At 37.3% G+C, this 13,258-nt stretch overlaps 1 protein-coding gene and 2 long non-coding RNA genes across 3 annotated transcripts in view; 1 reads left to right on the top strand and 2 right to left on the bottom strand.

Annotated features, from left to right (window-relative positions):
• Positions 1-1,720, bottom strand: part of LOC113474428 — a 5,586-nt gene extending 3,866 nt beyond the window's left edge. Inside the window, exon 1 of the long non-coding RNA XR_003396092.1 lies at positions 1,644-1,720. This is a non-coding gene — a long non-coding RNA (uncharacterized LOC113474428). The remainder of the gene's footprint in view (positions 1-1,643) is intronic.
• Positions 1-10,777, top strand: part of LOC100175474 (fatty acyl-CoA synthetase and RNA processing-associated kinase 1-like) — a 23,874-nt gene extending 13,097 nt beyond the window's left edge. Inside the window, exons 4-12 of the mRNA XM_002121580.5 lie at positions 582-630; positions 713-862; positions 1,847-2,029; positions 3,747-3,962; positions 5,479-5,587; positions 7,150-7,289; positions 7,712-7,873; positions 8,640-8,796; positions 9,175-10,777. Coding sequence (XP_002121616.3) covers positions 582-630; positions 713-862; positions 1,847-2,029; positions 3,747-3,962; positions 5,479-5,587; positions 7,150-7,289; positions 7,712-7,873; positions 8,640-8,796; positions 9,175-10,289 — 2,281 coding nt within the window. The 3' untranslated portion in view covers positions 10,290-10,777. The remainder of the gene's footprint in view (positions 1-581; positions 631-712; positions 863-1,846; positions 2,030-3,746; positions 3,963-5,478; positions 5,588-7,149; positions 7,290-7,711; positions 7,874-8,639; positions 8,797-9,174) is intronic.
• On the bottom strand, positions 90-458 carry LOC104265901. The gene is made up of 2 exons (XR_717340.3): positions 353-458; positions 90-277 (listed from the first exon to the last, which is right to left on the bottom strand). It is a non-coding gene; the product is annotated as an uncharacterized LOC104265901 (long non-coding RNA).
• Positions 10,778-13,258: the final 2,481 nt, after the last annotated feature.

Raw genomic sequence — 13,258 nt, 5'->3', positions numbered from 1 at the left:
GTCCAGCTATCCAAAAGGAATTCCACGCTTCCCTTAGCCGCCCGGAGCAGACGCATTCTCCACACTTGCTTCAGCAGACGTTCTCCACGCTTTTTCGGCGGCGTCGCTTGAGAAATTTTCAGTTACTGTTATGGGCAGGTCTTCTGGACTCTGTCTCTTTTTATTTTTTTTCTTCGTTGGTGTTATAGCCAATCAGTCAAACGCGCAAATCTTTTAATTGTATTATTTGTGGATTGCGGATTGCGGATTGCGGATTGCGGATTGCGGATTGCGGTAACTAAAAGGAAAAAATAACAATAGTAAATAAACACGTAAATATGCGAATAAACAACTAATGCGAAAAGATATATACCTGAAAATTTGTGGCTATAAACTACTTCCGTTCACTACAGAAGTTTAGCACCAACGTTCATTCAAATCACTTAAGGATCAACTAAACTGAAATTGCCACGTAATGAACAAAGCGAATGCAAGAGAAAAAAGGCGATGACGTAACAAAAAGAGAGAACCGGAACATAACTTAATTTGATAGACTTTTGGGTAAAATAACTGCACGCCAATAACAACTCTATACATTACAGATTCATCGGTGTGTGCGTGCACGAGGGTAAATTACACGCCTTAACCGAGGTTTGTACAATACTTATTACAATTTCAATAATTGCCTTGCATTGTGACCAAACGATCAATAACAATCCCTATATTCGTGTAGTACATAAACGGTGGGGACTTAGACCAACTTGTGACTAAGAAGGGAGTTGTTCTGCCATGGAAGCAACGCATGAAACTGTCCAAGGATGTGGCATCCGGAATGAGCTATCTACACTCTGTGGGCATCTTCCATAGAGATCTAACTGCCAAAGTAAGCTTTACAGTATATATAAAATATAGATGTATATGCAAAAATAAAGTATACTGTTGGCGCCAGGTATATTACACATGTGAAACAGCTCTTCGTGCATTATAGCGTGCCGACTTTTGACGTCCAACATAGGTCGTCTTCATTTATAAACAAGTAAAAACATGTCTTTACAATTAAAAAGGTGTTTTTAAATATAAGGATTTGAGAGGCAATGGGCCAACTTTGGTCTGAATCCCAAGTACCTATGACATGCTTTGATCTTCATAGGTCCTCGCACATATAAAATAGAATATGAAGTCCATATACGGGTTTTACTTACTTATATGTGCTACAAAATACAACGATTTTACAATTTAAAACGAAAATGATTAAAAGCGGCTACTCTTTAACGAATCGTGTACGTTTAAAACGAGACCGAACGATTTTTTGGAAATGTTCTGACGACGTTAACAGCTACGTCATCGTAACGACCACTTCTTTTGTTTTTCCGACAACTCGATGACGTAATCAGCAAATACTATCGCTGTGCATGGTGTCTGATTAAGTGTTTCTATTTGGTTTGCACTGATACAATATGATGTTAAAAAATAAGAGAAATTGTATGTATGGCGTATTAAACGTGAACGATTACGCGTTTCTTACGTTTTAAACGATCACGCGTTTTTTTGTGTGGTGTGCCTATACCATACAATACACCATATATACAGAATAAACATGGTCAAAGTTTCATATTACGTAAAAGGTAAAAAAAAACCTAGTACTGTGTGGTAGGATTGGACACCTTGAGCACAAATATCCAAATATCCTGATCGTGTTTTAAACAATTAACAACGGTCTATGGTAGTCGTGATAATACGGTTTATAATTCTTTGAATGTGCTTGTTTACTACCAAATGTGACGCGAAAATGCTATGAAAAGGTATCCCATCCTCCCCACCCTACTATATATAAACAGTATATTAATACCATATATTGTGTCGCCAGAACTGCCTGGTGCGAATCGCAACTCATAAATCAGGCACTCAAAAGATGACGGGCGTAGTGGCGGACCTAGGACTCGCAGAGAAGATCCCGCTAACCCCGGAAGACGAGGGCAGACTCGCAATAGTAGGAACACCATACATTATCGCCCCTGAAGCTATAAATGGGAAACCCTACAACCAAACTGTGAGTATGAGTATACGATCGTTTATCTGGCAATATAGGGTGTAATAGCACGGTCAATGGTTCAATCATTGCGATTATTGGCTACAATTGACCACGTAGTTCGTAAACAGGTTCCAGTGCTTTTGGAAACACCTGCGTTGCTGCAACGAAGTTTATTTTTATTTTATTTAGTTTGTTTTTTTACCAAGTTACAGCTTATTACGGCGAAATTTTTGGTTTACTGTTGTTTTGGTTAATTTTCACAAGGTTTTTCTCATATATAGCTGCTATAACTGTTTGTGCACAAAATATGTTGTACAGTACACATATACCAAAAATGACACATGTGTACGTTAGCTAGGATCTATTGTAACATATACATTCAATTTTAAGCACCAGCAATCACATTTCTACATACTGTTGTTTAATTGAAATAGTGTATTAAGACCAAGTTTCGAAAAATATTTGCTTTTCGCTGTACAATATATTTGCCATATAAATCACTCGTGTCCACGAAGAACATTAAAACTTTGATTGAGTATATTTATGTGGTCATATAATGACGACTCGCAATACTTATTCGCTCAACGTTAGAAGACGGTTTATTACATGAGTAATATTTGCAAGCCAAACAAGCGCTTTCGACGTACTAACATTACTAAGGTCTGCAAATACACAAGCTTATTGGTTTTAATTCTCCGAAAGCAAAAAAGATTGTGGTGTATTTTAATTTTTATCCGATAGTGAATACCCTTAGCACACGAAACTGGTCGTGTTTTTATGTAAACGGAAAAGGGTTTTGGGAGTCTGGTTTAAATTTGCATTTAACATAGCTCGAAACCTACAATCGTTACTAGTTCGTAAAAATACCCAAATTGGTTCCGGCTGCTTTATCTAAACAAGGCTTTTATTTACTATAGTTAACCGTTTCTGCTTTGTGGCAACCGTATATAGGGCTTAATAAGTGCGTATACTTTAGTTGTGTGTTTCTGTAATAAATACCAAGCGTATAGTCACAGAACTCTGGTCTTTTTAAAAGGTGGTAATGGCATGCAGGGTTATGTGGATTTCTATATAGTTTTATTTTAACTATGTTTCCCACACAAAGGCACACCTAACACCCTCGCATTCACTTTGCACACGCGTTTGTTGTTCGATAAACAACCGTGAATTTGCGCATGATGTCATCGCAGTAAACTCCCCAAACTAATACGCCTGTTACTCAATAACAAGTGAAATGGCAAAACCAAGCTGATCCATTATACGTAGTCTATCGTCTTACTATTCCATTAACCCTTTACTACCATATGTATGATTTATATACATATAGTAGAATGGGGGAAGATGGGACGCCTTTTATTCGATTTTCTCGTCCCATTTGGTAGTAAACAAAAAACATTCAGAAAATTATAAAATCGTATCTTCACGACTTCCACAGACCGTTCTTAATTGTTAAAACACCATTAGTATTTTTGGATACTATGTGCTAAAGGTGTCCCGTTTTCCCCCGCCCTACTATATGGTACTATGGCGTAAGATGGAATACCGTTAGCTCCTGAATGCCATATTTCCTGATCGTGTTACAAAGCTGTTTTAAAGTAACAAAGCTGTTTTAGAGTCGCAAGGCTACGGTTATATAAATCTATAATTATTCTTTGTTTATTACCAAATGTATTAAAAAATTGTCCCATCTTACCCCCCTATATACTGTATGTTTAAACGTTTATTTGATTGACAGGCCGACATCTTTTCCTACGGCATCATCACGTGTCAATTAATCGCTCTCATCTCTTGTGATCCGGAGGAGCTTCCAAGAAGCAGTGACTTCGGTCTAGCAAAAGATCTTTTCCTCAAAATGGTCCACCCCACCGCACAACTAACCACGGATAACAAACCGGAAAATTCGTTCCCACCCCCGAAAGAGTATCTTCAGCTTGCATTTGATTGTTGTCAGGTAATGATTTAATTTTTCAATCCATGTTTTTTTTTCCGAAAACTTGTTTTAAAATGTGGTCACATTTGTAAAAAAAACACACACAAAAACAATGAAACAGCAATCCTCTAGCGTACCGTAGTGTAAATAAAGTATAATCTATTTTAACTACATATTGGCCAACGTTTAAATGTCATTGTGGCTCATTACCCACGCCAAGAAGCCTAAGAACCACTGTTTATTGTATTATGCATTATTGCATTGTAAGTTTGTAACCAAGCTGTTGTACGCTTCGTTCTACATCATGCTTAATGTATTCGCGTTTGACCAAAAAGCGCCCGTTGGTTTTTGAATGTTTATACAAATATGCATGCGTGGCAGCACAAGGCCCCACTGAGTCACACACCAGTTGTTGCTTATTTGGCAAGCTACATTACACGTGGTTAATGTTTACAGTGCAAATGTTGCTGCTGTTCTAAATAGGCCATGTCACAGCAGAAATGTATACTAGCATTACGCTCTTTTTCGTCGTAGTTTTTGTTGTATCTAAAACAGGCACACGATAAATGGAAATTTGTATATTGTATATGCTCAAATGTCATCTTTAAAAAAATACGAAAAAGAATGTGTGTCACGCGTTTTTCAGAAGTTGTTTCGTTTATTGGAACTTTGATATTACCTTTAAATCACATTTCAGCATATCTATCCATACACAAATTTCGATTTTTCGTTACTGTGCGCCTTTAAAATAAACATGCTGTACGCTACGCTCGTAGAAAAATACGTTTTATTTGTTTCCCAACTGGCCGCGCAGACCCAGTATTAGCGTGGTGGCTTTAACGTAAGCCGTAGAGCGTAGTATAGCATAGTCAGGTTGCATTAAGGAAACGGATATTGCGACCTGATCATCATGCTTCATTCACCCGACCGTGTGTGTGGCCATCAATTACTATACCTGTATGATACGAAGCGGTCTGCCTGCGCACGGAGATATTCTGACGTGTATGACCTTTCAAAATTCGCAAAAAGAATTTTACAGCTTTTTGTCCGGCCCGCATAAGTCAATAATTGTAAAATTTATAACCTTCTACCAAAAGAAGTATAGTTTGCCTTTCCGTACTAATAAACGCAGTGTTTGCTTATCTATTCAGCATCAAACCATTCAAAGTAGTAATTTTTATTGGAATACCTGAGTAAATGATACCACCGCGTATGGTTATTTTGGGAACCATTGTAGTGGTCGGTTAATTGATTGGGAAATGGCCGCAGATTAATTCCTAAACAACGCGACGTCAAAGGTAGATTCGTATCAATTATGTTTCGAATTTCGTCCAAAATGCTATGCTAGTTTACAACTCAAAAACTGTGTCATTGAGAAAATTCTTGTTTAGGTAATTTCAAGCAGTTGTAAAATCATTAATTTATACGTCACTACAATGTTTAATATCATGTACCGTCTCGTTTGACTGAAAATACAATTTGTGTTACAATTATTTTATTACGTTTTTATCAAAAACCCAACATTCAATTTTCTCAGATGGAGCCTAAATCACGACCGCCCTTTAAAGAAATTGTCATTAGACTCGAAACGATGCTCAAAGCTTACAAGAAAACATTGGAACCAAAACGATCATCATCTTTCCGAGGTAGGCGATTTTCCCGCCCGAGATTCATGTTTCGCCAACGTCTAAAAGGATTCTGTTTCTGTTGTTCTACGTTACGTTTCGGTCTTTACAAAGTCCAATTACCGAAATTGTTGTGACTTGTTTACGGACGAACGTGCGAATTCGACACCTTGTCTTGTTTTATCGTTAGTGGTGGACATGTTGACTCCTACGGTTTGTTTTCTCGTGTGAGAATCTTAAATGTATTCAGACTCCCTGGGTTTAATTTGGATTTTTAAATGTACGCGTTCGTGGTATATGTAGTAAGGTGGGGGAAGATGGGACAACTTCTAACTCTTTTTTTCATATCCCATTTGATTGTAAACAAAAAACAGTCAGAGAGTTATGAAACTGTTTCATTAGGACTCCCATAGACCGTTGTTATTTGTTTAAAACACGATCAGGATATTTGGATATTATGTGCAAATGGTGTTCTATCATACCCCACAGTACTAAAAATACAGATTTAAATGGACGTGTTTGTTGTATGTTCATAGATTTAATAATGTATGGGTTTCGTAGCGTAGGAGACGCATATTAAAAATAGGACAAATTCGCTAGTTAAAAACACAAAAAAACACCGGCTTGTTTCACTTCCATTCATCGTTTACACCCTGTTACTACAGAAAGTAATGCATTAAGTAATCAGTGTCAATTCATTCAAACTATGACGCATATATTACAATACAACTCATACAATCAGTTTAAATATCGTCGAATCAAATCCAGTCCCAAGAAGTAACATTGTATGATCTCTTAACTGCTGCCGTTAATATCAAACGCGCTATGCATAATATGCCGTATCAGCACACACGCGCTTGAAGCGGATCGTATAGCGTTCTTATCACGTGCTTCCTTTCTGCGTTGGCACTAGCATGCGTGATCTCATGTATTTTATTATCGAAGTGTCCGTGCGGCTCGTATCCAACACTATCCGCACGTATTTAACCCTAGATAATGCGAATATACGACAAAAGCTGTGCCACTGGCACAGACCGTGGCTTGACACGTTGTATTGTATAAACGGCTCATGCTGTAATATATTTACTCATTTTTATAATGTTAACAAATTATACCAAATCACCACACTGGACTTAATTTTTTATATTTTTTTTCAAATATTTTTTCATATTTTTTTCTATTTTGTCAATATTATAATTTTTTGGAATATTGTTTCAGGCTTTGGTCGTGAAAATATTTTCTACCATAATATACTGGATTTAAACTGCCTTTTTATATATTTTTTCATTATTGTTTCCTATTTATTTTTTTATTTTTTTTTGTCATTTTTGTAATATTTTATAATATTGTTTCAGGCTTTGGTCTTTAAATAACTCCTACCATAATAAAACCGCTGCTGTGAAGCCATAACAGCTTTATGGTTAAAATGTTATATATAACGCGTAAGGTTATAACTGACGTACATAACACGTCATCTGGCTTCGTTGTAATCGCACATTTTTACCGAAACGCTCGTCCTTTCCCTTTAAAATCGACAGCGCCTACCAATATAACTGCAACGTAATAATTCCCATGCTTTACAGTGGCAGAAGGCGACCGACCACGGTATGTAGGTCGCACATCCGACACATTACCTCGTAGAAAGGGAACTGCAGGCAAATCCACGCTCGACACTCCTTCAGGCAGTAGTCCGGTCAAATACCCAGCACGTCAATCAAGACAGGTATATGGTTTATAATTTATAGAGTTACACAACTCATTTTTTTACCCTTATGCAGTTAGATAGTCCTTATTTTACACCTTCACAGCTAGTTACGAATACATATTATTCGCACATTATGTGTGTGTTTTATTCTGTCAAACGGGATGAGCAGGCCAAACCTCGAATTTCGTAAGTCAGTAAAAAATTACAACCAATACGATGACATTTATTTTAAACGACATTACATCTATTTTATTTATCTTCGATTTGGATAGATTAATGCCTATACCAATTGACACAACAATTTTTAATGTTTTTTTTTTGGTAATATCCCAACCCTGTAATTGACACAACAATTTTTAATGTTTTTTTTTTGTTAATATCCCAACCCTCACAATTTTCATGTATTTTGCCCGCGTTTTATCCCTATTATTACATCACAGAGCAAGCGACCGTCATCATGCTCCCGACTATCTCGTAGTTTCTCCGACATTTCCCGAGAATTGCTGACTCATGCTGCCAACATGGTTGCGTCATCATCATGCTCGTTCAACGATGACGCAGCAGAAAGTGACGTATTTGCTAACCCTTTCTCCGCTCTTGAGGTATATAGTCTAATGCAGACCCCTATTATTTGCACATTCGTGGTATTTACTATACAACTACATGCCATATTATCAAAAGAGTTCTGAGTTCTTATTAATATGAAAATAAGACCTATCCAGTTAAATAGTAATATCGTGGTGTGGGGGAAGATGGGACATCTTTTTATTCTAATTTCTCGTCCCATTCGGTAGTAAACAAAAAACATTCAAACAACTATAAAACCGTATGCTCAGTCACGATTCTAATAGACCGTTTTAAAATGTATTAAACGCTATCGGAAATTTTAAATATAATGTGCTAAAGGTATCCCGTCTTCCCCCACCTTACTATATATCCCGCACGGTAATAGAACATATGCATGACTCATACCCGTTCACCACTTTATGAACAAATTTGCATACAATCTATACATCCTTACGTGGCTAAAATAACACAAGAGTGTCGTCTCTACTAGTTTCGGTTACACAAATAACATTTCTACATCTTCAACCGAAAGTACGACAATCGATCATATTAAACTATTCGTATTATACGTGTACAACGTCGGTTGACCGTGGTACACCACAAACCACACGTAAAACAGCCGTTTTTGCTACTGTATCCATTGGCGCACTTACACAAAAATAAAGTGGAAATAAGTTAGCAGTCAGTAATGTGACGTTGTGTAACGTGGGACGAGTTCGCGGGCTTATAACGCAACAGTAAGAAATATAAAAGGGGAATTAGTGTACTGATGACCGTATCTAAAAACTTGACCATTTTCAGCACTTGGAAGGCGGTAATCGTAAATTGATCGACGAACCAAGTCTCGCTTTGTTGGAGATGACCTTTGACCTTTCAACCCCACGTGACCTCAAGTCAGTGTGGAGAAACGAACTGAAAACTCCGCCGAAAAAAACCCGACCCAGATCTTCAGTGTTTGGTAAGTGTAAGGACTTACACTGATCTAAAATATAGCTTAACTGTTACACGTCAGTTTAACTTGTTTTTCACAACGTTTCGAACTAATTCCGCCCATTTTGGGGAACTTGTGAACTGAACCGTTGTGAAACTTGTGAAGTTTAACCAAAGTATGATTCAAATTTCGTACTATTTTTCTTTATATCTTTTTCTTTATATTGAAGCGCACACACACGTGGCGGGTCGTCACAATATAATCTTTTAATGTCTCCAACACCTTAAATTATCTTTATATTAATTTGTATAAGTCCATAATACCATGTACAACAAAAGTAACCCTCCAACATAATAACACATCAGCCCGTTTTTATATTTTTCCTCATCATTTTCTTATCTCCAGGTGACTCCGCACATCCCAACATCACTCCTCCTCCCTCCTTACACCTCCCCTCCCCATCTCACTCCCAGCATCACTTGAGCTCCAGCAGCTTTGGCTCCCGGAGCAGCACTCCAGAACACGGAAGATGCGATGGATGCGAGTACCAGCGAGCGAAGCACAGAGCAATGCTCTTGTCTCCTCGCGGAAACGATCTCGCATCTTGGTGGTGTATGCGGAAGCGTGCGGAGGGTCAGAGCTTCTCGGAGACAGAACGTCAGTCCCTCGCATCGGTTGTATCCGTCCTCTCTAGGAACCTCCGCTCTTCCCGTCGCTGCATCAGCATGCCGGATGTTTCTCGCATCAAAGCGCTGTTTCACCAAATTACGGAGGATCCGGAAAAGTTACCCAAAGAGACGGTATTACGGAAGCCTCGTTCAAATACAAGCGCTGAAATCTTCCAACCTGTTTCAAACCCCAGCTCCATTAAAGAAGAGACGGAAACTGAGGTAGAAAAAAGTCCGATACCAAAGACTGATCTTACGGACACTGATGCAGCGAATACAGAGACAACATGCACTTCTAAAATACAAAAAGAAGTGCTTTCTAAAGACAATACACAGCAGCCTCCAGAACCGCCAGCCATTCCCGTACAAACTGATAACCTTACAAAGCCTTGTGAAACGGAAGACAATCTCCGTAAATCTGACTCCTTTTCCTCTACATCCTCCGGATGCTCCAGTAGCGATCTCACAGCATCTTTACAGTCTGCAGAAATTACACGGAAGAGGAGAAATGATCCCCTTCACTCTGCATACGAGAAAGAGAATCGATCACTGAACAATAACTACCAACCATACAACGACAACGTTCGACTTCGACAACCAAAATCCACACACCGTGACTCCGGGTATGAAGACACTGTCCTATCATCCTTAGTGGAACACCCAGGCATCACTCGCGAAAAATGCTCCAACACTTGGTGTATTAACGAAGACGGACTTCCTGCACCCCAGGTGCCTTCTACGGGCCGTGTTGCAGCCAGTTGCAGTCTTGGGGCCCGTACTACTATAGATTGGAACAGCAACGAAAATCCGCTCCATGCCACATATACCTGGCAAGGAGACGCAGTATTGTAGTAAACACCAGTGTTAGCAAATCTGTGTTATTCTTGATCCCTAACAGTATCATTAACTTCAAACCGTCACTACAGGTATATTGTAGTTATCGCAAAGTTTCCTTTCAATGCAGTATATACACCTGGATGGCTGAGTTGCATAAGTGCATGTGAATATTGTCGGTATCCGATTTTTTATAACCCCAGTATACCCAACATACACAGAAGTTGTAGTCCGTCCTGTCACGTGACATTTTTTTCACGTGGTACATTATTCCCTTTGTACAACTCGTATCGTCTTCATGCACCGAATCGTGAAATTCCTTTGTTTGTTCTTGCTTTCACTGTAATTTGTTATTAAGCGCAATCGACGCCAGCGCCCAGCGCAGATGCTCTACAATTAGAGTTATAAATTGCGCGCAACTGCGCTGGTTGCCGATGTTCCAAAGCGAATAGTATTCTACTCTTCGATTCTAAACGCATAAAGCAATAAAACTTCAACAGCCGTAACATGCAGTGTCTTTTGTAAATTCAAACATAGTTTCAGACAATGTGTGTTTCGTCCATGTCTTGACCTGTCCCCGTCTAGTCTATATCTTGTTCTTGGCCCTTCCATGTCTCGTCCAAGTTTTATAGTACAGTGGGGAAGATGGAACTCTTAAGCACATATTGCCAAATTTTTGGGTAATACCACGAATTAGTACTATCCTTCCTTTATTAATTGACACCAATTTAATAAAATATAATAAAACACACGAGGAGGTATTTAGTGATCCGCACAACAAGTGAAATTTTACAAATTCGAAAACACACAGGATAAGTTGGGACAGTTTAAAATCATTGTTAATTTTGATTATTAAGTGTATTTAGAAATAGGAATATATGTAAATAACACGAAATAATACTGTACGCTTTGAAAATTAAGTCTAAACATTCCTTTCCTTGCCCTACTGCTCTAGTTTTTAACATGTTACCTATACATTATATTATTGCATAACAATTGGTATTGTTTGAATGACAATGGGTATTGTTCGAACATCAATGGATAAATAGTGTATCCCAACACATCAATAATGTATATGAACTTCTAAAAACAAAAAACAAATTATAATAACTATTGATAAAGTTTTTATTTTTGCTACAAATTGGGTATTACTACTCTGTTTTTGGCACAAGCCACTTCTACAAATTATCACCAAGTGCAAATGACTAAATTTGGAATACATTTTTAAAATATTATCTTTTTATTATATCAGTATCTTATAGTTGAAAACCCCCGGAGGTGTAAATTTTGGCAATGAAAACATACAAAACTACAATGTGGGGGAAAATGGGACTCTAAATTTTTATATATTTACATTAGCAGTAGTCTATTCTGCCATGACATAAATACGACACATATGACATAAATAGCCTATGACATAAATACGACACACATGACATAAATATGACATAAATACGACACACATGACATAAATACGACACACATGACATAAATATGACATACATGACATAAAAATGATACACATGTCATAAATATGACACACATGTCATAGACACATGACATAAATATGACATAAATACGACACACATGGCATAAATACGACACACATGACATAAATACGACACACATGACATAAATATGACACACATGACATAAATATGACACACATGACATAAATACGACACACATGACATAAATATGACACACATGACGTATTTATGTCATGTGTGTCGTATTTATTTATGTCATGCCAATGTCATGTTTGTCGTATTTATTTATGTCATTTATGTCAGGTGTGTCATATTTATGTCAGGTGTGTCGTATTTATGTCATGTCTATGACATGTGTGTCATATTTATGTCAGGTGTGTCGTATTTATGTAATATTTATGTCAGGTGTGTCGTATTTATGTCATATTTATGTCAGGTGTGTCATATTTATGTCAGGTGTGTCGTATTTATGTCATGTCTATGACATGTGTGTCATATTTATGTCAGGTGTGTCGTATTTATGTCATATTTATGTCAGGTGTGTCGTATTTATGTCATATTTATGTCAGATGTGAATATGACACACATGACATATTTATGTCATGTGTGTCGTATTTATTTATGTCATGCCTATGACATGTGTGTCTATTTATTTATGTCATTTATGTCAGGTGTGTCATATTTATGTCATGTGTGTCGTATTTATGTCATGTTTATGACATGTGTGCATATTTATGACACGTGTGACGTATTTATGTCATTAGTGTGTCGTATTTATTTATGTAATGTTTATGACATGTGTGTCGTATTTATTTATGTCATTTGTGTCGTATTTATGTCATATTTATGTCAGGTGTGTCGTATTTATGTCATATTTATGTCAGATGTGTTGCACACATGACGTATTTATGTCATGTGTGTGTATTTGTTTATGTCATTTATGTCAGGTGTGTCGTATTTTATGTCTAGGTGAGGTGTGTGTTTTATATGTCATGTGTATGTATATGTGTGTCGTATACATACGTGTCATATTTATGTCAGGTGTGTCGTATATTTATGTCATTTTATGTCAGGTGTGTCGTATTTATTTATGTATTTATGTCAGGTGTGTCATATTTATGTCAGGTGTGTCGTATTTATGTCATGTCTATGACATGTGTGTCGTATTTATGTCATATGTTACGTCATGTGTGTCGTATTTATGTCATATTAACGTCAGGTTTGTCGTATTTATGTCATCATTTATGTCAGGTGTGTCGTATTTATGTCAGGTGTGTCTATTTATGTAGTCATGTTATGTCAGGTGTGTCGTATTTGTGTCATATTTATGTCAGGTGTGTCGTATTTATGTAATATTTATGTCAGGTGTGTCGTATTTATGTCATATTTATGTCAGGTGTGTCATATTTATGTCATGTGTGTCGTATTTATGTCATATTTATGTCCGGTGTGTCGTATTTATGTCATGTGTGTCGTATTTATGTCATGTGTGTCATG

Source organism: Ciona intestinalis, chromosome 8 (genome assembly GCF_000224145.3).
Source record: "Ciona intestinalis chromosome 8, KH, whole genome shotgun sequence".
NCBI lineage: Eukaryota > Metazoa > Chordata > Ascidiacea > Phlebobranchia > Cionidae > Ciona > Ciona intestinalis.
This window is presented reverse-complemented; position numbering and strand designations above follow the sequence as displayed.